The sequence below is a fragment of the Mercenaria mercenaria genome, chromosome 18, assembly GCF_021730395.1.
Source record: "Mercenaria mercenaria strain notata chromosome 18, MADL_Memer_1, whole genome shotgun sequence".
In the NCBI taxonomy this organism is placed as follows: domain Eukaryota; kingdom Metazoa; phylum Mollusca; class Bivalvia; order Venerida; family Veneridae; genus Mercenaria; species Mercenaria mercenaria.
In genome coordinates this window covers 22,254,528-22,278,548 of record NC_069378.1, presented here as the reverse complement: position 1 = coordinate 22,278,548, position 24,021 = coordinate 22,254,528, and the positions used below count along the sequence as shown (strand labels likewise).

At 32.5% G+C, this 24,021-nt stretch overlaps 1 protein-coding gene across 1 annotated transcript in view; it reads right to left on the bottom strand.

The window, feature by feature from the left end:
* LOC123538470 (receptor tyrosine-protein kinase erbB-4-like) overlaps positions 1-18,421 on the bottom strand; it is a 53,087-nt gene extending 34,666 nt beyond the window's left edge. The window contains exons 1-10 of the mRNA XM_053529711.1: positions 18,036-18,421; positions 16,840-16,932; positions 13,852-13,966; positions 10,595-11,083; positions 10,144-10,227; positions 8,987-9,111; positions 5,986-6,097; positions 5,349-5,450; positions 3,017-3,128; positions 723-881 (exon numbers count right to left, since the gene is read on the bottom strand). Of these exons, the coding sequence (XP_053385686.1) occupies positions 723-881; positions 3,017-3,128; positions 5,349-5,450; positions 5,986-6,097; positions 8,987-9,111; positions 10,144-10,227; positions 10,595-11,083; positions 13,852-13,936 (1,268 nt within the window). The 5' untranslated portion in view covers positions 13,937-13,966; positions 16,840-16,932; positions 18,036-18,421. The remainder of the gene's footprint in view (positions 1-722; positions 882-3,016; positions 3,129-5,348; positions 5,451-5,985; positions 6,098-8,986; positions 9,112-10,143; positions 10,228-10,594; positions 11,084-13,851; positions 13,967-16,839; positions 16,933-18,035) is intronic.
* Positions 18,422-24,021: the final 5,600 nt, after the last annotated feature.

The window sequence follows — 24,021 nt, the reverse complement described above, 5'->3', positions numbered from 1 at the left end:
AATAGTTTCTCCTGCTACTCAGTGTGAAGATCAAGAACTTAAGGAAGCATAACGAAGAAATACTCGTTTATTGTATATACATACTAATATCTCTCCATTACTTCTGATATTTCTCCCTGCCTATCCCTTATCAATTTTATTTTACACTTTTACCTTGAAGACCACTTATATGAAATGACATGAAATGTTGATTAAACCTTACAAAAAAGTTTCAATCGTGTGTTTCAAACCAATCTTGTAAAAAGCGCGTTTTGAAATAAAGTTGGAAATATCATGACATGGCTGCAATCTTGAATTACACACATTAAAATTTGCGTTATTCTATTGCTAAATAGCATGCTTTAATAAAAGTATTATATTAACATTACACAAACAACATGTTGTTAAATGAAAAACATAGATTCGCTAATTTAGCAAATTTTTTATCGTTGAAAATTCTGAACAAACGAACAGTTTGACAGAAAAAGTAACTAATTAATTAGCTATTTAAAGAAACTATCATCGTTAAATATTGAACAAAACTTTTGAACAACTGGGCCATTAACTTTTTTATTTCCTTGTACATATTTCTTTGACAAACTAATTGTTTAAAATTGACCGTTTTCTTACTGAATTCAACTATTCCAATATTATAATGTGAAATTTCAATTAGTAATATATGCAATACAAACGCATGCTTGCTTTATTACACACTTAAAACTGTTCTGTAAAAAAGAACTTACGTAATTCTCCCATGAATTGTTTCAAGCCCGGATAGAAATGAAAGATCTTTAACTTCAGATGGGGTTTCCTGTATAGAGAGGAAGCCAATAATTTCTTTAACATCTTTCAATATTTGCAGATCATTTGGCTTAATGACTTCGGTTCCAGAATGTGGGTCCCTGTAATATCAATACAAATGAACCACTTAAGTATACACTTTGCCATTTTTCCCCCAAATTATTAGATACGAGATCCCCTCATCAAATATATCTATATAGCATGATTAAATACTTAAACTAATAGTGAATGTACAATCGTAATCACACTTAAATGCACTGACCTCTAGATCGTACGATAACAAAAGAAAATATTTAAAAAAAAAAAGCAAAAAAAAATAAATTTAGTAATCAGGAACTTATTGCTACTCTTCTCAAGAGGGCCTTGAAACTTACTTACTCACAGATTATATGTTAAGGAAAAACGTGAGAACTAGTGTTTTTTACTATTGTTTTCATTCAAAATTGAAAAGCGGCTGTAACAGGGTACCGATGGTAAACTTCCTAAATCATAAGTCTTATCTGATGGCCGATACGTACGAATTCCTCTGTGTTATATCGGCAAAAAGGTAGGAAACTTTTTATTGCCGAGGAGGTTCGGGTCCGATTCCTATCTCGGATATATCATTTTCTTGATTTCGCATTTTTTTAAGATAGGTTTGGAACATAAAGTCATGTCCTACTATTTAAATTATGACCAAACATCAATTTCAAAGAAATATCATTTTTACACAAAATATTTAGACCTTACATACTGTAGTGAATTTAGACACAAACATGTTTTTTAAAGCGGACATGAAAGGTACTGTTCAGTATTTGTTCATCTTTTGTTTTGTATATATATATTTACGATATATTGTTTTGTTTTATGTATCATCCCACTTTCCCCTTTAGGCTTTACTTTATTGACTAAATAAAGTCAATGTTTTACCACTTTGAGACATGTCAATAAGTTGTTTATATTCTAGGGTATTTTAGAATGTTCTACCACAATACTGATAACCAGGGTGTTACGGTTATTTTTAAAGTCTGGATTATTCTTGGTTTTTGAAGAATATTATTTGTCCAATTGGTGATTCTTGAAAGTTCTGGAACCTTCCATGATACTTTAAATAGCAATCTGTCTGATGACAGGGTAGAACATAAAAGTAAGAACTTCTTGAAAAAAAAATCCTGTATTTCTTGATAAAAATACCACCAGTTTAGATATGAAATATTTGAAGGATTTAAATGAGCATTGTAGATTTAAAAAGTTTTTAAAAGTTATCTTCAAGGGAGGGTATAATCCTGTTAAAACACACGTGGGTGTTTCAAAAATCCGTTGTGTTGATTTCAGGAATTTCAGGAATTAACAATGTATTACTATGTCTAATTTCAGTTTATCATTTTCTTTTTCAAGATATCTTTTGTCACATTAGCACAAATGTCTGCCATAGGGAGAACGTTTTCATACCAGATCAAAAGTCCTGCTTATAATGGCGAACACCTTGTCTACAGACGCGTCCGTCTCCTCCTAAAAGTGCAGCAAGACAGATGTTACAGGCCTGTTTTCCCCATTGTAAGTTTGTCCCATTGAAAGAAACCATTGGTAAGTTCCTTTCCACCTCAGTCAGATTACTTTTTTAAAGATTGGGAGTAAGTAATTAATATATCACCTTCTAATTTGTGACTGATTTACTTCCAGGTTGCAACAGATTTATAAAACGTTTTTCTTTTCCGTACGCACCTATGATTTATAAACCGTCTACAATGCAATATACAAAATAGAAAAAAAGTTTGTATTCTAATATGTTTGTCTCCGTTAAAACACGCTTACGTTAGAATGACGTCACGTTAATGTGCTGTGACGTCAAATATTTTGTTGCGACCAAGAAAGAGCGCTTCTATATTTCATCTACTGCATATTAGAATTGATTAACCTTATTGCAAAACCGTGTTTTAACACTTTTTATACACTCGGGCGGTAATACGTCATACAAATAATTTAACTCGGGTTGCGTCCTCATGAACTTATAACACCCGACGTATTACAGCCCATCGTGCCTAAATAGTGTTTAAGCACTCTTTTGCTATAAATTATTTCTTAACTAATCCTGTCTCAAAACATTCGCATTTATGGAAAACCGTATGGAGCCTGCTGCGTACATAAGAAAATATGCAGTCAAATTGGGTTTCTGAATCACGTTTTGACACTCTTTTGACTAAGCTGTAACATATTTTACACAGTTTCTCTATTAATTATATAAAAATAAACATACCCATAAAAGGAGACTTTCAAAATTTTCAGGTTTCCTTCAATAATCTCACAGTCCCGAAAGCCTTCTATATTTTCACTATGCAGATATTCAGAGGCAGATAGACCAGCACATTCTGAAATATATATAAGTACGCGGTTCAAATCATTTACTGCATGCAATGAAATGACATCACTTGAACAATGATCTTATCATCAAACAGAAGCTTCGTAAATCAGTAAACCGTTCCATCTGAAACGTATAAAAGCAAGCATGCTGTTGAAAATGCAAAATAAAAGCTGGACTAGAATTAAGTAAAACATTTTGGAATACCACGTCGGAAGTGACAACAATTAGACCCAACCTCCTTTCTTTTTTTAGCAAGAGATAATATGTAAGCTCCATGGATACCGAAAACATACTACGAATCAAGAATAAGTTAAAACAGGTACTGAATATAAGCAACAAATACTTCATGTATGGTTGTTTTGAAAGATATTGAACCTTTTTTTAAAAAATGAGATAGCAGGCTTTAACTCTCCATGCAGCAATACCCTTAATGTATGGGTACATCTAAATGAATTTGCTTTGTAGGGATTTGAATGCAGCAATTGATGGATTTTTTAAGAAAGAATTATTTTTGAGATTATTGTGTTTATGTTATATTACGAATGTATCAAGCTTCTACGAAGTGACAACATCAAAGATACATTACAAGTATTTGCAGGTACCCAGAACAGTTTTTCGTAAATAGGTTTGCTTCAAAGGTTTCTTCTCTGAAGCAGCACTCGCTGTGTTCAAAATAATGAAATATTTCTCGAGAATACACTTTGTAATTGATCAAACCATAATGTGCACCTGAATTATAGACATTGACGCACGTGCAACATTTCACTGACATTTGAATTAACTTGGTTATCCTAATTGTTTTGAGTTTTTCCTTAAATACTACTAATGTGAGTGTACTATGAATAATAGCTCTACAAAGAGGGGCAATATATGCTCAAAGCCCGCCCGCTTAGCTCAGTAGGTAGAGCATTGGTCTATGGATCGCGGATCTTACACCTCTGATTCATGTGGGGAAGTTGGCAGTTACTTGCGGAGAACAGGTTTGTATTGGTACGGAATCCACGAACACTGGTTAGGTTAACTGCCCGCCGTTACATGACTGAAATACAGTTGAAAAACGGCGTTAAACCCAAAACAAACAAAAAACAAAAATATATGCTCAAAGTTCTTGATTAGAATTTTCATTTGGGTGTTCGGTCGGCGGGTGATGTAATGTTGCGCTTGATGTGTGTTTGGGGATTTTGTTCGGCAGCGTAGATAATATACTAAGGCACCAAAGAAAACTTATAGCGATTTGTTTTGTTTTTCTGTGGGAGGACGGGGAATACAATGACAGATTTGAAGTAGACCTTGAACTATGAACAACCAAGCAGCTTCGTCGCCATCATATGATTTGTATTCAAACCTAAAATTTCTTGAATGCTTTGGACACACATTTTGACGGACAGATTAGACCTTACTGTTACATAGGCCCAGTTCTACAGAACTCGTCCGTACAGGCACAATAATATAAACTTGAGTTTTGTTCGGTGGGATTGGAGTGAAGTTTAATTTCAGGAATGGATCGGGGTGATGGAGAGTATTGTTGGTTATTGCACTCCTAGAATCACCTCCTCACCACCCACATATTTTTTAAGTTTAAAATAAATACCTTAAAAAGGTTTGAAGTTCCGCTCTGAACACTAATTACCAAGAACAGATTTGAACTCAGTTTGTGAACTTGATCCGTGACCTACCTACAATGTACCAAGTTAGTGTATTCTGCACATTGCCTTATTGCAACCTATCTTTATGCCAAGTTTAAAGTCAATACCTTGAACTGTTATTAAGTTATGTTTAAGCCTCAAAAAATAAGGTGTTAAAAGGTAAACTAAAAATATATATATTTACACTTTGCAACGGTCGCCATTGGATATTTATGACGACAGTTATTGATGTACCGCTAGGGAGGGTATTCTTGCGCATGGTTGAAATAATCCACCTGGCCTTTTGGACAGATAAGTAGCTACGCTATTGATAGCAAGATTAGACAGGCAAAACCCTATATTGTCTTCTTTGATATGTGCTATTTATATTTTAACATTTTATACCCGTTGTTGTTTATGAATATCACAGTCTGGATATTTGCCAAGTTTACAATTCAGTTATCCAGTATTTCACGATTTTTTATTAAAAGTTTTAGCTTGTTTTCTTTTATACGTATTATTTAGACGAAACAAATGAAATGATTATTACGGGAGAAACTTGATATGAACTTGTTAAATTACCTTTTTGACATCGTACTTACTTTGGACATGTGTGCATTGCTCACAGACATTTGTACTTTCGTTTGGACATTTTCCTACCGGACACTTCATCACACAAGATCTCTTATCTTTAAGCATGTACACTAAAATGAAATGAAAAAAAATATAAACAGTTCTTAAGAAAGAGGAAGGATGTACTATGAGAAAAAGGCAATTTAAGCTCATCTGAAAAAAAAGCTAAAATTATATCTTATCAAAGAGGGTTTTCTCTGAAGAACCTCATTTAAATATACTACAAGGTAACAAGACCTTTTCAGATTAACCTTCACTTCATTCAAGGATTAAACACAACCCTTCTTTCAAGAAAAGTAGAACATTAGAAAAAATAATTTCGTTTCATTCCGGAATCAGAATATTTCTCCGTAATATTCAAAAGAGAAAAAAAAATCATGTTCTCTTACTTCTGTAAATAAAGGAGGATATTATCCTTTCTTGACTTTTATTAACCTTGTTTTCTTTGCTAAAGACTGGAGTTTCAAGTCAATTGATTAAGATGTGTTTGTATCCTCCCTGACGAAGGAGCAAAATAAAACCACGAAAGCAGGGAAAGTTTGCTAAACAATAAAACTATAAATACTTGGATGTTAATTAAAAACTAAACATTTGTCAAGCACTTACCTGGACAATCCCTTAAGCAGAGAGAGCCAAGAGAATATGTATAGTCTGCACCAACCTTCAACTTTGGACACTCTTCATAACACTCACCATCATAGTAGAAATTTTTACAAGCCTAAGAAAAATATTGTCTAAATTCAAACAAAATTAGTCATCAAAATAACGTTACAAAGCAAACTTTTACAAGCTTTAGCAAAATAAAGTAAACTCTGACAAAATAAATTATCAAGATAACGTTACTGTGTAACTAAATTTTCACAAGCCTTCGCAAATTGTTGTGTAAAATCCAACAACATGAATAAACAATTTTACTATGCACATTTACATATCAATTTCAGCTTCGTTTAAAGAGAATTCCTATAGTTTTTTTCCTTTCATAGAATTTTTTTAAATTCACATATATGATAGGAAAATTTGTGCTGAAAACAATGAACAGATAAAAACAATAGGTCACCAGGCTTGTTTTTGTGAAAAATTGTTTTGAACACACCCACTGTTGCTGAATCTGCCAGCGATTTTTCAACATTTTCATAATTTTCTGCTTTTTTTATAAATACCAACCAAAATATACATCCAGGCAGCACAATACGGTTTTTTCTTTTTACAGATTTTAGTATATACTTATTTGATATCATAGTCATATTTGTAATACTCTATCCTTACAATAATGGGTACAAATAAAAAAAAATATTGTTTCATATTTACTTTTGTGAACTTTTTTCAATGAAAAATACCCATAGTGAAGAATATATTTTTTTAACTTTGAAAAAACTCTTTCATAGATTTTTTTCTTTTTCTTCTTGTCTATAGATAATTGTATTGTGAGCATAAAAATGGCTAAAAATGTATGGGTCACCAGGCTAAATTTTATGTTAAGACCGCTAGAATACAACACCTGTTCGGACGGAAATGGCGCGAACCTGGCCAAATTTATTACATGTATGTCTGCTAAAAGTTAAAAAAAAGTTTTAAAAATTCTTAATTCTTTCTATAATTGAATACTAAATAATCTGAAAGGTGATATAAATCTGGTATAATAATAATAATAATATTGTCTTATCAGTCAATTATCTTACATTATATGAACAACACTGTCTTTGTACTAAAATGCGATGTGAAAACACAACCACAAAAATAGCAAGATACCTGTCAGGCATGATACTTGTCAATACAACAAAAACCAGTACCAATATTTGATTACTGATATAACTTATCAAAAATGTTTTTTATTCAAAATTCCTTATATTTAAGATTGTCTGTAACATGTTTCAACAAATGTTGACTTCAGCTCAGTTTTCCATAGAAAGTGTCGGCTGCGCAGAAAGATGCGCATAAAAAACTATAGGAATTCCCTTTAATTCATAAATAAACTTTCTGAATATTTCGAAATATATCGCATACTTTGGCCACTTTCCACAGCGCAAGCACTCAAAAGAATAATGAAGGATAAAAATGATTAGTTATTTAGTTAAGGCATTAGACCCGTAATAGAGTACCTCTCTTTAGAAGAGTATTCAATTCCTATTATAAACCTACTTTGACTGCAATTTTCAGGGGGTGGGGGGGGGGGGGCGTAGGTTCAAGCCCCAATGGGACCAATTTTTTTCCCTTTTTTTCCTTTTTTTTTCTAATAAGTTTTTATCCTACCCTTATACAAGATATAGCACAAAATCGGCCTGCCTAATAAACTTTGCTTTATTCAGTCAGTGTCAAAATATCACTTTTGCGGGAACTTTTGAAATCACATATTTATCAAAATTTTTAATTAAAACCGATACCATTGTATTGGAAATGTTTAAATTTAGAAAATAAGTGGTCAAATTATAGGTTTTTATCCAGAAACAAAAAAGTTATTGCTATTTTTCACTTTTACGGCACTTCAGCCGGAAATTTGGAAAACATCTTTTTTTCCGAATTTTTCATTGAAACCATTATCATTGTATTGGAAATGATCTAACTAAGAAAATAAGTGGTAATATCAAAAGATTTTATCCAGAAACAAAAAAGTTATTTCAATTTTTTAATTTTATTAACAAATTTTATTGCACTTGCATATGACGTAAAGTCTGCACGCTGTTGCTCTTTCCAACAACTTTTTCCCTAATATTCTGAGCACGTAGGATAAATAGAATATTAGATTACAGTCTGAAAAGTTTTAATTTATTAGGCTCGTCTACGAAAATATATAAGGCTCGGCAGCAGCCTCGCCTAATATATTTTCTTCAGCTCGCCTAATAAATTTAAATTTATCCGACGGTTACCTAATATTCTCTATTTACTTCTTTAAAGACTTATTATTGATTTATTGAACAAAAGTAGAAAATTTTAATTTGATAAGCGATTTCTTGCTATTCAAAGTGAATTTACCTCTGAAACAGAAGGGGTAGAGTTAGACATCTTTAAAAATACTGAGTTACATGCGGTAAAATTCTCTATAATTTTCCCTTCACTTTTTAGATTACATATTGCGGAAGAAATGTAGGAAGGTTTTACTTCTGCCCCAAGATTATTTTTGAATGAAGTGAGCAAAATTCAAAACAGACCAGCAGGATTCGACCTTAATTTTTCAATGTTGGAGTTAGAATTCTGTATCATTAAATGAATTTAAATCCGTTTACTTGAGGCACCCTAGAAAAAATGATACTGACAGTTTTGTTTTGTGTTTTATAATTGTTTAACAATAGTTTGTCTCTAGTGTTGAGAGTTTTAGCAGACAGTCCACATAGTTTTTGAGACGATTCCGTACGCTTCTTTTTACATGGGAGTTCAACTCAAACTGTTTAACTGTACCGATGTTGCATAATGTCACAATGGTAGTTATATGCAAGAAAACAGTTACTGGTTATTAAATCTACCAGTTGTGTGTGTTTATTGGCAATAAAGTAAAAATCATCTTTGTATGTGTGCTTTCAAATATTTGGAATTCGGTTCACCATTTCAAGACCAGTAACTGGAATAAAAAATATATACTATCACTGCGGAGATCAGTATGTTCTATTCTTACAAAGCAGTCTGTTTTCAGTGGACCACTACAACCAGCTGCACATTCAGAATGACAACATCCGTTCTGATCACTTCCGTAGCATCGATTATGGCATGAATCACTGCACACTTTCTTTATGAAATTTACTGAAAAAAAATGCATGTTCATATATACGGAATAAAATATTAAAGTTTCTAAACAAAATCCTTACATGGACTAAAGCTTACACATACACTAGATATGCCAACATTACATTATTATTTACAATTCATTTTGCCAACTGATAAATAGACTATCTCCAACACTACAATATATTATTTTTTTAAATGCAAATTTAGCAAGTCTATGTCCTAGTCTGATAATATTACAATCAATTATCTTAGAAAATCTCTAAAATAGACTGGTATTTGTCACTATTACAAAGAACAAAAAAAAATATTACAAAAGTTGAAAGTTTATTACAAATTCTTTATTATCAGTCTAGTAATTAGTCTGAATGATAAACACTTCGGTAAAATATTTTGTTTTGATATATATAATAGGAGAACTGTTTTATTATGTTAACATCATGCTTAGTGTGTATATTTTAATGTGTTACTAGTACACGTATATCATAAAATATTATAATGCTGCAGAGATATTCGAACATTATTCTTTTTGTCTGAGAAATCCTCGGATTGCGTGCTCTATAACTTTTCACAGTGAAGCAGCATAGCATTTTTTATAAACATATGGCCATTACATTCAACAGGTTCGTGAACATGCACTTGAACCTTTTAGCCTTGTTACTTATATCTTTTGAATACAAATGAATATTTTCTTAATGTTATATCCTTGATGTTACAACAGATCATACAATAATGTAAATAAAACAGTAATTATCCCTTAACGACTTTAAATAGAGACAGAAAACAAAATTTTATTTAATAAATTTAGACCATCCTTAAGAATGAATCACGACTGACAGAAATACAACACGTTAAGCCGCACTAAATCTATCGGGACCTAATTAAGATCAAGGCTCAGTTGTTAGAATCAAGATTCTTCAACAGTGTATCTTCTTGAAGTAAAAACGGAACTGTTTGCTTTACGAACAATGTGGTTTGACATTATTCTATAACGTATGGCTATGTAAATTAAATTGCTACAGGCTAACCTAAATTATATGAATAACTTACATTGTTGACACATATCCGGTGAGCTTCCCCAGCATTGGCGATATTGGTTTGCTGGATTAAAGCAATTTTCTGGGCATGATGGGCCTGTTGAATGATATAAATAGAATTCAATTTTATTATTATGTGAAATCTGTTTTTGCCTATGCCTTGCACTATGCATGATAACCATAAACATAACCCTGCACACAGAGACTTAATCTTTTTGTAAATAGTCTTCTCTGTCATAACTCAAAGCGAGTTTTCTGGCGAAGACAACACTGATAATTTATAAAAGTATAAAATTATGTTAAAGTAAACCTTTTTTTCAAACTTAAAAACCTTGTTATTTTCCATGTAACATAATTTTCAACAAAATCTCACAGACATCTTTAGGGATTAATTTTACTTAAATGTGAACAGGTATGTATTCCCACTGAAAAAAACAAATTTTTCTTATCTAATACATACTTACATTGTCGTCTGTACGTCAACGAATCAAAAATGAAACTAGCGGGTGGAGATGTGTATGGATTGATGTCATTCCATGTTATCGTATTCTCAAAACATAACAGATTGTTGTTCTTGAAGTACACTTGACCCTTGACAATTTCCGTCAAACTTTTGAACTGAAGTTCCAACAGGCCTTGTGTGATATTTTCCGGGTTATAGTTCAAGGCGATGTATATACTGTAGTTATTTTTGCCTACGGGGAATAATTTATTTCCTCGAATAATCCTCAGTTTTGTAAGATTAAGGTAGTTTGAGAACACATTCGCAACAAGCAAATATCCATCAATTTCTTCAATATCTTTGAGAAATCCCAGGTCGTAGGCACCCTCTAAACCGGTGATTTCGAGGTTTCCATAAACATATGAGCAATTCGTATATCGGTTTTTGTACATGGCATATTGGGAGTCAGAATTTGTTGCCCATACTATCCCTTCTGACGTTCCATGGCAAACTGGGGAATAAAATGGTATCACAAAATTAACCAAATCAGTCATCTCGTTGAAATACAACAACATCTTGGATTACCAACAAGATAATCAGCTATTTATATCTGACTATGTATTCGCAGTATTTAGACATCTCTAACATATCTAACATTTTGCAATAAATCAGTTCAAAGATATTTTCAGTAATTTATTTAATGACTTTTCTTAAATAAACAGTATTTTGTTTCTGTGACTTAGATTTATTTTCTAATTTTTGTTCTTTTTATCCTATTCAATGTGTATTAAGTCATTGGAAATATGATCAAGTTAAAAAATATGGACGTCGAATTTGTTTGTTGTCTCTATAAATTTCCAATAATATAACATGCTAGTTCTAAAATTGCCAAACCTAAAAGACACTTTAACGTTATAATTTTACAAGTGACGAAATTCAATCAGAACAAAGCGATGTGAGCTGTTTCACAGACGTCCAATTATTTTCCATATCAATGCTTCTGACGTACGTCAAGTCTGACTTCAGATCATTGGAACGTGCAAAACAATCACTCGTACAACCCGGATATCAGTCATATTTTAGAAGCTGTAAGTGCATTTCCTAGGAGCAAGGTACGAATGTTGCTATACAGTAAAGTCACTGGCAGTAGGTCATTATAAACAATGGGCATTTCTTTGACAAATTCTTTTATTTCAGCACGTTTTCATTTTTCTAAATACCATTGTATGCATCATTTTTCGGATGATCCTCGTACAAATATCTTGTACCCGTACTCTTGATCTGTGATGGAGCAGAAAATAAAAACGCCCATCAATACTTGGCTTAAGTGAATTGTAACTTTCAAAACAATGATGTTGTTCCGTAAGTAAATAATTTGTGATATATTTTCTGAAGACATATTGAGAATGTTTGGTGAAATATATTGCATATCTTCTTGTATCTATTTTACCCTGCAGAGAAAGATATTTTCTTCATTTACACTGATTTTCCGGAACTATTTCAGCATTCTTGGGCAGTGACTTTAGTTCTTTTGAAAGAAAAATGTAACATATAGCAAAGTCATTAACTATTTAAAAATATATAATACCCGCTTGTGGACATACAATCCGGCATGTATACGGATATACTGCATTCAATCTTCCGCAACAGGGCATTACTCAGGAGATCTTTTCACTTTCAATTTGAAACGCCAGAAAATAACTCGAAATTTTATTGGGAACGGTGAAGTGTACGCAACTCGTACAACTACACCTTCATATTTAGCATCTTCGCTGATGTTTTAGCAGGTAATAGAGTTTACCGTTTGTATATATTAAAATAAGACTGAATTTCGGTTGAACGGGAAATGTATTGTTGATGTTGTCGCTCGTTCTACTAACGACGTTATCAATCATTTTTGTATATAATAAACAGAAAATACAAGTTTTCAGCATGTATGTATAACCCATATTCATAAAAAAAACGTTGTATATCCTCTGTATACTATATAATTGCTATCTGTATTGCACTTTATTACTGTAGGCCGGTGGCAATATCAAAAACAGTGGTCTTTGATATTGTGTAATCACTATTGCTCTAGCTTACTGTCTCTGCATGTTAACAGTATACTAGCTAAACCATACACAGGCGTATTACACAAACAGTATGTCTTACACATATTATATTGATTGTACAAGTAGGATATAACAAGCATGCAATTAATGTTCACTTAACATATTGACCAAAGCGAACTTTAAACACATAAATATAAATAGTTTATAATAAGAAAAAGTAATATTGATGCTACATAATGTAAAGAACAAAAATATATATTGTACTTATAATAACTTTGCATTTATTTCACATTTAATTTACAACAGAATGATTTATGTCCTTCGGACCTACGGTCTTCGGACCATTACGCAGTTCTTCGGGCAATTATTCACTTATCCCGCCTGGCAATCAAATAGCAACCTCTAATTGGCGAGTCTGAAGTGGGTATTGGCATTATTCAACCTATAATTGGACGAGGGCTTATCCGAGTGCCAATATCGGCTTAGGAAAGCTTATTACTGTATTAGACAAATTAGCGTCGTTAAATTAGTTGCTTATTAAATACATGAACAACTTAATCGGTACTCAATCGTTTGATTAACTTAGTTATATAAAATAATGATGCTGAAGAACTTTTTAACGGGACGAAACAAAGAAAAATGGCGTCGCATCCGTGACAGACCAACAACCGGCTATTTCGCCTCCTTCCGGTTATTGGTCTTGATAACAGGATTCTCACACATTTGTTTATTATTTACCTTTTATAGAAAAATATATAAAATAAACTGATATAAATGTATGATATAGACGGAATCACGTCTTATAACCATGTCGGCTTCCTTGTACGGTTATGAATTAAATGTAAAAATAAAAACTGATCGTATAATTGGCCATGAGAAGTGAATGTTTGATTTTTTCGTCAGAAATAGGTGTGGAATGATAGTAAGCAATGATTAAAAAAATGAACATATTTATAGTATGCTTTATCGAGGTGACAGGCAATAAATGTTTATAACAGAGGAACAGGCTATTGCCCGGCAGCCGACGGAAATATTTTATGTAAAAAAATATACATACCTTCTTATGCGTAAGCTGACAAATACCATATTAAACCGGATATAACACGAAATTAAACGCTACAAAATACCCTTTCTAGCCGATAGGCAATTGAATAAATTGAACGTATCCTTTTTTTTTTTCAAGCGACAACAACCAATATAATACAAAAGCAAACTTTGAACATACCTTTCAGTCCGCGAGCAGAAGTGCAATATATGGCTATAATGGTCACCATTTCAATCAAGGCACTTTTACACGGCCGCCAAGCCATTTCTAAATATTTGAATATCTATAAGGATTCCTGAAAAAATAATGAAAACATATAGAGACCACTTGTAGGAAGAAGGGTCAAATATCATTTTCAAAACTCTGATGAAATTTTAAAAGACCGTGTCGTACTGACTTTCATATGAAAAAAATCTTGAAAATGTGAATTCTGAGAACATGTGCATGCTAATCTATCATTAACACTGTCAGTTAAGTCTATAGTTAAGTGATTTATTTTATTAAATGACTACTAAATGGATGCAACTGAATTTTAATTTCAAAGACAAACAAAAACGAGATATAAAGGAATTAATTGTTTGCACTAAATGATGTCAAAATCCATTTGACACATACTCACGTTATCAAATTGTGAAACTCGGAAAATTTTGAATTTGATTCAAAGATAAAAACAAAAGTAATTCCGATTCTATTCTAACAAAGTGTGTGTGTTCGTGTATAGCGCTTTTTTCCAACAAATTTTCAGTCATATAAACGACGGTGTCTACTTGTAGCAGTGAGCGCAATGCCAAAAGTTTGTAGTGTTGCCTAACTGATTTATCATGATATTGACACGTGACATGATACCCCACTGACATAATCATACTTGAAAAATAATTTTCTTCTCAAATAAAAAAGACGTCTTTAATACATATTGTTTAAAATACAGAATTGTTTGGTGATTTTAATCGTATTTTGACTTAATCTGACGATTTTATAGCAACACAATTTCTCCTATATTAAGTTACGCCATCCGAGAAATTATAACAGTAATCTGAGCAGCCCATCTTGCAATATAAGTGCAAATAACGAAACTTGCAATTACCATGGCCCCACTAAAAACCATCACAGCCAAAATCCTCAAACTAAACATAATTTGAAAAATTGTATGCATGGAGAAATAAGTACCGTAAAAGAAAACAATATTTAGTGTAAGGGTCATCTCTTACGTGCATCAACCGACCCTTATTAAAGACAAAACTCAAACTGAATATCTCAATTTCGCACCTTCTCATCTAAAAGCAGCTTACCATCTCTATGCACAGAGAAATGATTGCTGAAAGTTACTTCAAAGGCAGTAGCTTATAATAAGATACAAAATAAAGCAGATGTTGAGATCCCGATATTCGGCGCTTTTTAAAACAATAATAATCATGGTAAAGAAGCAATGACTTAGTACATACGGGTGATAACTTTGTTAAATTTGTGTTAAAGTAACAAAAGTAATCTTTTTGCAGCTCTTCGCCACTGTCATCTAAATAATTATATATGTATATATATATATATACATAGCATATCAATTTAACAAGTTTATTCAATTTTCAACTAAGGTGACGGACTTTGACCCATACTGTGTAGACACATATGACGACATTTTAACATCAATAAATGTAAATTAATGTTATAATGGTGATAAATCTACGATGCATTTTAAATATTTAAATGACACAAGTGTCTCAATTCTATAATTCTATATTTGCATCAAAAATTACTATGTAAGATAAAACATTTCAAAACTTTTGTCAGAGCCTATCATTGGTATCAGTAACAAATATTGATAACAGAAAAGGTTAGAAGCATATACTTTCCCCTGACCCCCTTATAACACATAAACAATATTGCTTATCTTGATGCAGCAATTAACCCTAGATTCTACTCTTTTGTTCATTTAAAATGTCTCCTTTAATGTCTAGTTGAATTAATGTTGACAAAATTACCTCTACTTATATAATCAAAAGCCGAAATAATGCCTGTAAATGCACACTATAATTGCTTCCCACTGTTAGTAATATGTTTAATTAGACCAAGCAAAATATATACTATAAAATACATATCTGCTGTGCCTCAAGAAGCCCGCTTAGGCCTCTATATTCATATATAAACTTTTCAGTCAAATCTTTTGATCACTCTGTAATTACCTTCATCTGCATGACTACCCTTTTATGCAACGGCACTTCAAACCTACCGACAAAGTCTCGGTGTAGTATTTTACATTTCAAAGAAAACATATTCAATGACAACAAATTTGGGGTAGATTTGCATTCTAAAAAGTCATGAAGATCAGGTTTCCACTTTTATTTGTATTTTGTTTTATTGCCTTTGATAAACTTCCTGTGGTAAAGATACTTTTAGTTCTTCAAACATGCTATTGACCTCTTCTTCTTCACATGTGTCAATAAAGTGTAGAACATCGTCATCCGGAGTAATCAACAGATCTAAAATGTTGCTAAAACACCGACTTGATTCTTTGAAACCACTACAGTTTTCATCATTTCCAAGTACAATTTTATATTTTATGCCTAAATTATATCTACTTAGTAGTTTCAGTTTTACCGTATTCATATGTAGCTTTTCGTAAACAAGATTAATACTGTACTCTTGCGGTCAACATTGTTTGATTATATAGCCCGGTATCGATGGAAAGCACAATCAAATTATCGCGCCTTTTATTTTCACGTACCCGCCCGCTTAGCTCAGTAGGCAGAGCATTGGTCTACGGATCGCGGGGTCGTGAGTTCGATCCTCGGGCTGGGCGTATGTTCTCCGTGACTATTAGATAAACGACATTGTGTCTGAAATCATTAGTCCTCCACCTCTGATTCATGTGGGGAAGTTGGCAATTACTTGCGGAGCACAGGTTTGTACTGGTACAGAATCCAGGAACACTGGTTAGGTTAACTGCCCGCCGTTACATGACTGAAATACTGTTGAAAAACGGCGTTAAACCCAAAACAAACAAACAAACAAACAAAATATTTTCACATTCTATAATAAACCATTTCTGTCCGATACATTATGATCAATATAAGCATAATTACTATTTTTCATATTTGTACGTTCCATAAAAATATCGGCAAAATCATGCAGCAAAATCAATAACTTATTCGATGTACTTTTCGCAATACTAACCCGATGATTTTTCTTTTTCACTGTCTTTCTTTTTTAGTCCATTGAAACACCGGAGGGGACTATAGTCTGTCTTTTCTTCCGGAAATCTGTATCCTGCAATTACTCCAAGTTTTCAAGCCGGGTTCATAAAACTTGGTAACTATGTGAATAGAGAGCAATAAGACAACTATGCACGTTTATGACTTATCTTTGTAGGTCAAAGGTCAAGCTCACTATTGAAGATCAAGTAAAAACTGTTTCCGCTCCATAACTTATAGTTATAATTAATATAATATGCGTTAACGGATTTTTATAGCTATATAGAAATGTTAGATTAGAACATGTGTCGCACACATGACCCAGGGTTGTCGATCAAAGGTCATGGTCACTGTTGAAGGTCAAATAAATTTGTTTCCATCACTTTTAATTGCATTGATGGATTATATTAGTACTGCACACAAATGTTGCATGATGAGACAATGTGTCGCGTACATGACCCATGGTTGTCGGTAAAAGGTCAAGGTCACTGTTGAAGGTCCAGTAAATTTGTTTCGATCACTTTTATTTGCATTGATGGATTATCTGAGTACTGCACACAAATGTTGCATGATGAGACAATGTGTCGCGTACATGATATGTGCTTTTAGATCAAAGACACTATTAAAATTTAAGTAAAATATTTTTTGTTTCTTAGCTCCTAAATGCCTTGAAGCGTTTTTAGTCTTAACACTGTTGCCACTGCAATACCCGGTCACTTGTTTCCCTCTGCCTTTTCACCTTTCCATACATATTTTATTTTACATACTCATAACACTGATCTTCACATATAACATTCTTATCTCGTTTATCAAATATATAAGTAAAATCGGCTAAACAGTCAAAAAATATCAGAATCAGATACCTTAAAATATTGAGCTTAATTTGTCCCGTTTTATCAAGTAGGTGTTTTATATTGCATATTGTTTGTTATGAAAATGATAATCAAATCTGTACATTTCTGATGTTTTAACAAATCTCAATACTGGCGGCTTTTACTCCTTTTTTTTACACTTTTCGGTACAAATAGAAATTTTTATACACTTTACGTCAAATTGAATACAAGTAAAGAAATCGTCTTTTTCAAGTTGTTGAGTAATAGACTTTAAAAGTATTACACATTACTTTTGAATATTTTTCATTTTTGAGCAAAATATAAATTGTAAAAAAAAACAACTTACTGTTAGCATATACTTAGCTGCTCTAATCCGAATATATGATGAGATTCGACTTTAAGGCTTTAAACAAGTACTATTTAGAAATAGAATGTCGCTCCTAAACGCACATATTTTCTTGCTTTCAATTACTAATAGCACCAAAATTATTTCCTGCGCAAGCTGTCTGTTGTTCAAAAAATACTTACCACTTTCGTTAAAATTGTTTATTGAATCGTTTTCGGAGCCCATTCATCCACTTACATAAGAATACTTTTAAAGACTCCAAACTTTGTTAAGCTAGAATGCTGTATTTTATTAAAATTCCATTCAACGGAATCAATATATGTGACAAAATATAGAAAAAAGTGCATTCTACTTAATTTTATGAAATACAGAGAAAATTAACGCAAAGAATTGTATGTATTTACTCTACAATTATCACTTATTATGTTAAATGGTAGTTAATTTCTAAACCTCTAACAGAGCTAAAATGTCATAATGTATAGCGTGACATTTGACATTTGTATCAATAACAACATAAGCAACATATGTAATTTAAAAACTAATTTTGTATATGTTTCCATGTTACGGTAGGACTCATTTGACGCATAATTTGCGGTTTAGTAATTAACATCTGAGTATGTAATATGTACGCATTAAAGGTTGGTATCCCAGTGTGAACATTATCACAGAAATTCAATATAAAGGTGGATATTACTAAGACGTAACTATTTCTTACATGTATTACACATTATTTCTACTGAGCCAAAGTTGCATACTAGTACGTTTAAAGTTGTTGATAACCAAATTATCCAGTCATGTCGGTTGTTTAAATGCACGTATTTCTATAGACAACGCGAACTACGTAAAGGTTCGTAGCGTAATGTGCGTTGTGACCACCGTTGTGACCGAATTTATGTGACGTTATATCATATAAATTGCCAGGAAATCATAAACGCACGGATTGTACAAGTTAATCATTGCAAAGTAAAAGCCAAAATTATAACGTTTTTTACAGTAATTCAGCTTTAATGCTTAAGTAAATATACAGTTACATATTGCATTTATCAATGATAATTTCCATTTCAAAAAAAAATATTCATATCATTTTCCGATATTGCTCGAAGGAAAAGTATATTAAAACACACCACAATGTAGTATCAGTGTATGTGTTTATAGAGACGCAAATAGTATAATACGCAAATTATATTAATAAGGCCTTGGGAATTGTATTTAAGACAATACTGCAATTCTTTCTTACACATTTAAGACAGTATGGCATTCTTTCTTACATATTTAAGACAGTATGGCATTTTTACATACATTTGAGAGAAATGAACTGGATAAAATTCAAACTGTGAACAAAGACGTTCTCTTGACCTGCCAGGTTTAAAGAGGGCATGGTCTGTTTTATTAATCGGTGCACACATAGACATTACTATTTGGCAATCAAATATATCAAATATTTTTTCCAAGAAAATTCCCTTTCGACTCTTGACATATACATATTATTCTTATTCAAGATTGAATATATAAAGTACAAAAAAAATGACTGTTGTTTGTCCAACTCATTTTCAGCAATGATGTTTGGTGCTATAATTGATTATTTACTATACACGATTTACAATCATTTTTATCGAAAAATATCCCATCCCACTGTGATATTTTCTGCAGATAATAATGACTTTCTTTGCGTAAAATATTCTTGATTTTTATATTTTGCATTCACAATTTTATAGTATATATTAAGTACTATAACCAGAATGTACACATAGGAATGACATTTCCTTTACCTTTTTGTAATAGTATTGTTTTGTTAGAATATGAAAATGTTATGGTGTCTACAACGTATTTAAGATGAAATCGTTTTATAAATAAGACTTGCAGCTATTGGACTTTTTATTTTAAATTATTAAAAACGAGAAGAGAACGTCTCTGTGATAAAATATGGTTCTATTAATACAATGAATATTGAATAAGGTTTCTATACAACTACAAGAAAGGCAGATTCGTGAGACAGAACTGAAAAACAAACATCCTTTTCTAACGTGCTGGGTGGTATTCAGTAGTTACGATCCGCTGGGTGAGAAAAACACAGATCGTTTACACCTAGTCAGATGGCTTGATTCCATACAGAAGTTTTCGTATCAAAGACGTAATGATGCCTTTAACTTCATAGCTTTAAAGAGTAATTTCCTGAAAGAAAATCATTGATATTTTTGTCTTTCAAGCATTTCGACAAAGGTGAATATCATAATATCACTTAGTTTTCAAATTTATGGAAGTAGTGAGGTTTGCACGATATTGTCAAAAACCTTATATAAAAAAAATATTATAAATGTTTAAGGATGACTACCCGTAATAGGCCTCAATTTCACCAAAAGCGTACATACAACTTGATAATGTAAGCCTTGAAAATGTCAACCGATAGAAATATGGTGCATATTGACAAGTTATATAGTGACAGAAGTTCTCAAAATTTCCTTTTGATTACCTCCCTTGATAATTTTGGTTTTTCATGAGTTATCTCCCCTGAAAACTAGAAAAAAATAATTTTCTCCTTTTCCCTATGGGGAATTTTAGATTTCTTTCTGGTATTTGTATCAGAATCATACAATGCAGCTTTCTACCGCGAAATTTTCTCGAAACTCAAGCTCAGATTCTCATAATCAAAGAAATTATATATTTCCCATAGGCATCAATGTTAACTTCAATACCGATTATCTCCCCACAAAATGATAAAATTCGAAAAATCTCTCGGTGAAAGGTTTTTAATTTTGAATGGCTTTAAAGTGACCAAATTTCATTTAAATATTACCATCCAGTTACAAGATATGAAATATGGCTACTACACCATGTTATCCTTAAGCAGTAAAATATGTTATTCGTAAAACATTGGTAAAATTGGAATTTTGGTTCACTTTCAGGATAGCATCCGATATTAATGTACATAATGTAGAATATTTTATACTTTTCCCTATATATTTTTGTTTTTAAATTTTGGCATTGTAAAGGATAAATGGAGTTGTGTCTTTTACTTAATGAGCGTAAAACTTAATACTGTTGATATAGATACATTTGAAAGTTCTGCTGAAGAAGTCAGTATAGTGTCGTACAATATATATTAAGTATTTTTAGATGAGATAAATAATAAGTTTTAATGAATGTTTTAATAAGCGTCTATGTTCTTGAAATCTTTGACATTTTCACAGTTTCAGACATTTGTCTTCATAAGTGTGTGTTTCTCTGTGACGATTTGATAAAAGACATTAAAAAATTCTGCTGAAGAAAGCAGTATAGTGTTGTACAATACATTTTTAAAATTGCGCATGTACAACATGATTTTCCCTCTGTTATATGTGACCATAGTTTTGTGTTTTGACATCTGCTAGATCCCGATGGATTTGTTGCACTCGGATTTCTTTATGGCGACAAGGCTTCGGACGTATCTCGGGGCTTCTACAGCTGTTATAATTAAAAAAACTATTCTAGCGTTACACGTGTACAAATGAACATGCTAATCATTGTATGCTGCTGCGTTAAATGCACAGAGACATGTATTTCATGAAGAGAACAAACTGGTTCGTAATTAATGAAAGTACCACCTCCCGCCCCCCCCGCACCCCCCACCACCCCGCCACGCCCCCCAAACCCTAACCGCCCCCGAAATATATGTATAACCTGAATTCATGGCACCAACTGTTGAAGCGTTATATTTTATATAAAAAATCATTTTCTAGACTGAACCTCTTTTAAACTGCAATGCAAACCTTTTAGTATAAATATTACATTTTTTGTAAATATAGACATATATGAGCCGCGCCATGAGAAAACCAACATAGTGGCTTTGCGACCAGCATGGATACGGACTGGTTTCTCTAATTGCTATAGGCTTTGAAAGCGAACAGCATGGATCCTGACCAGACTGCGTGGATGCGCAGGCTGGTCTGGATCCATGCTGGTCGCAAAGTTACAAGTTCAGTTTTTGAATAAACTGTTTCCAGTTTACATATAATGGAACACAATCGTGTCAACCGAAGATTAAATGAAAAATATCCTTGATTCAATATTTTATGTCACTTTATACCTACTACTATTAGTCAACAGTTACTGCTGTTAAAAATTAAAAAAAAACTTTGTATAAAGGAAAATCTTCTGTTTTGATATTCAGGTCTCTCTATATATCAAACGCTATAAATCCACTCTTCACGTACATCGTGATAATCTTTTCATCTTTTCCAAAACCTAGTCCACATTCACATTACATTACTTATCTTTACACTAAAGAAAATATTTATATCATGGGTTATTCCTGCCAATAGGATCAATCAGCATCACAATTTACAGATGAGCCGTGCCATGAGAAAACCAACATAGTGGGTTTGCGACCAGCATGGAATCCACTATGTTGGTTTTCCCATGGCGCGGCTCATATATGCATTTTACTACTGGTCAGTGTAAGGGAAATAGAATGTAAACTATGTCGAGTAGTTACTCCTCTTCTTTTTACATAATGCGTTGTAGACGATGTAATACTATGTGATAATTATAATTACAAAGTTCAAGTGTTCTTATAATATATTTCTTAAATCAGTGGCATATATTCTGTTGACCGAAATGCGTCGATCCCTTTTTGATAAATAGTTTAGTCGAACCGACACAATTTAGGTAATATGGCAACTGTTCAGTTTTATGGTAGAGGAAGACCCTTAATGCGTCTCTGTGCATTACTTTTTGCACATGTCGTAACCCTAGAAGAATCAATTAACGTTTGCAAAGCCTGCTTGATGACTTTCTTTCATAAAAGAAATCTATATCAGGTCATATGATTTGAAATTCATTAAACACTGCAAACATTATCATATGTTTATAGTTGTTTATAGTTTACAGCGACGAAGTTGTTAATATGCGAAACACTATTACCTTGTCAATATCATATTAATGTGTTTGATTAAAGCGCTGGCTAAACACAATCATATTCATCAACATTTATCTTAGTGTATTACAAGTGTGCACTATTTATTTGTAATTCATGTACATATACAGTGTTGAACTTTGTTAAAGCATTAGTAGTTATTGGTACCCGACTCATACAAGGTAAGTGTGAGTACCTAATACCCGTGTGAAAGTCCCTCACAGTTAGCTAAGTGGGTTGGGAACACGGCCACTATATAGTAATTCAAGTAACTCCTACCATACTCCCTCTGTTGACAAATTTTCACATCTTTATACTTCTAGTTTCTTGTTTTCTTGATAATATCTCTTAGTATCCCATTATCTGCCTGAGCGATCCGTAGCCATTTGAGCCTGACTTTAGTCCAACTTGGTTGGAACTTATTCATCCGTAGTTAAATGTACTAAAACGTAGTTATCTGTACTGAAAAGTACCTTGCCGTGTTGACCTTTGATCCATAGCTTAACATAGTTTTTCCAGCCTGTCCGTACTTCAGCAGTTCAACGAACGTGGCACCGCAGACCTACCCACGCGCTTGGCAAGTTGCCAGACGCAGTTAAACGTGATTTAACGTAGTACTCACGTCCTGTATTTTTTGTTTCCCGTTTCTCACCATTTTTCCAGAACTAAGACGTACTGCTCCTTACTATGTCGGTGCTTTTATGTCTGACCTTCCGGAGTTTATATATAAATATGTTTTAGACTCTTCTAGTTATAGTAATATAATTAAATCTAGACATTGTGTACTCAACTCCCCCAACAGTCTGCATCCAATTTAAGTGATACTTAAAGTATCTTGGAATATTGCAAATGTTAAGGCCAGATGTTGACCTTGAAAACGTTGATCTATGCAGTAAATAACTATATATGTAAATAAATAAATGACTGACGCTGGTAAAACCAGTGAATGCAGACTTACGTTTTTTAATAAACTGTTTCCAGTTTACATATAATGGAGCACAATCCTGTCAACCGAAGATTAAATGAAAAATATCCTTGATTCAATATTTTATGTCACTTTATACCTACTACTATTAGTCAACAGTTACTGCATGA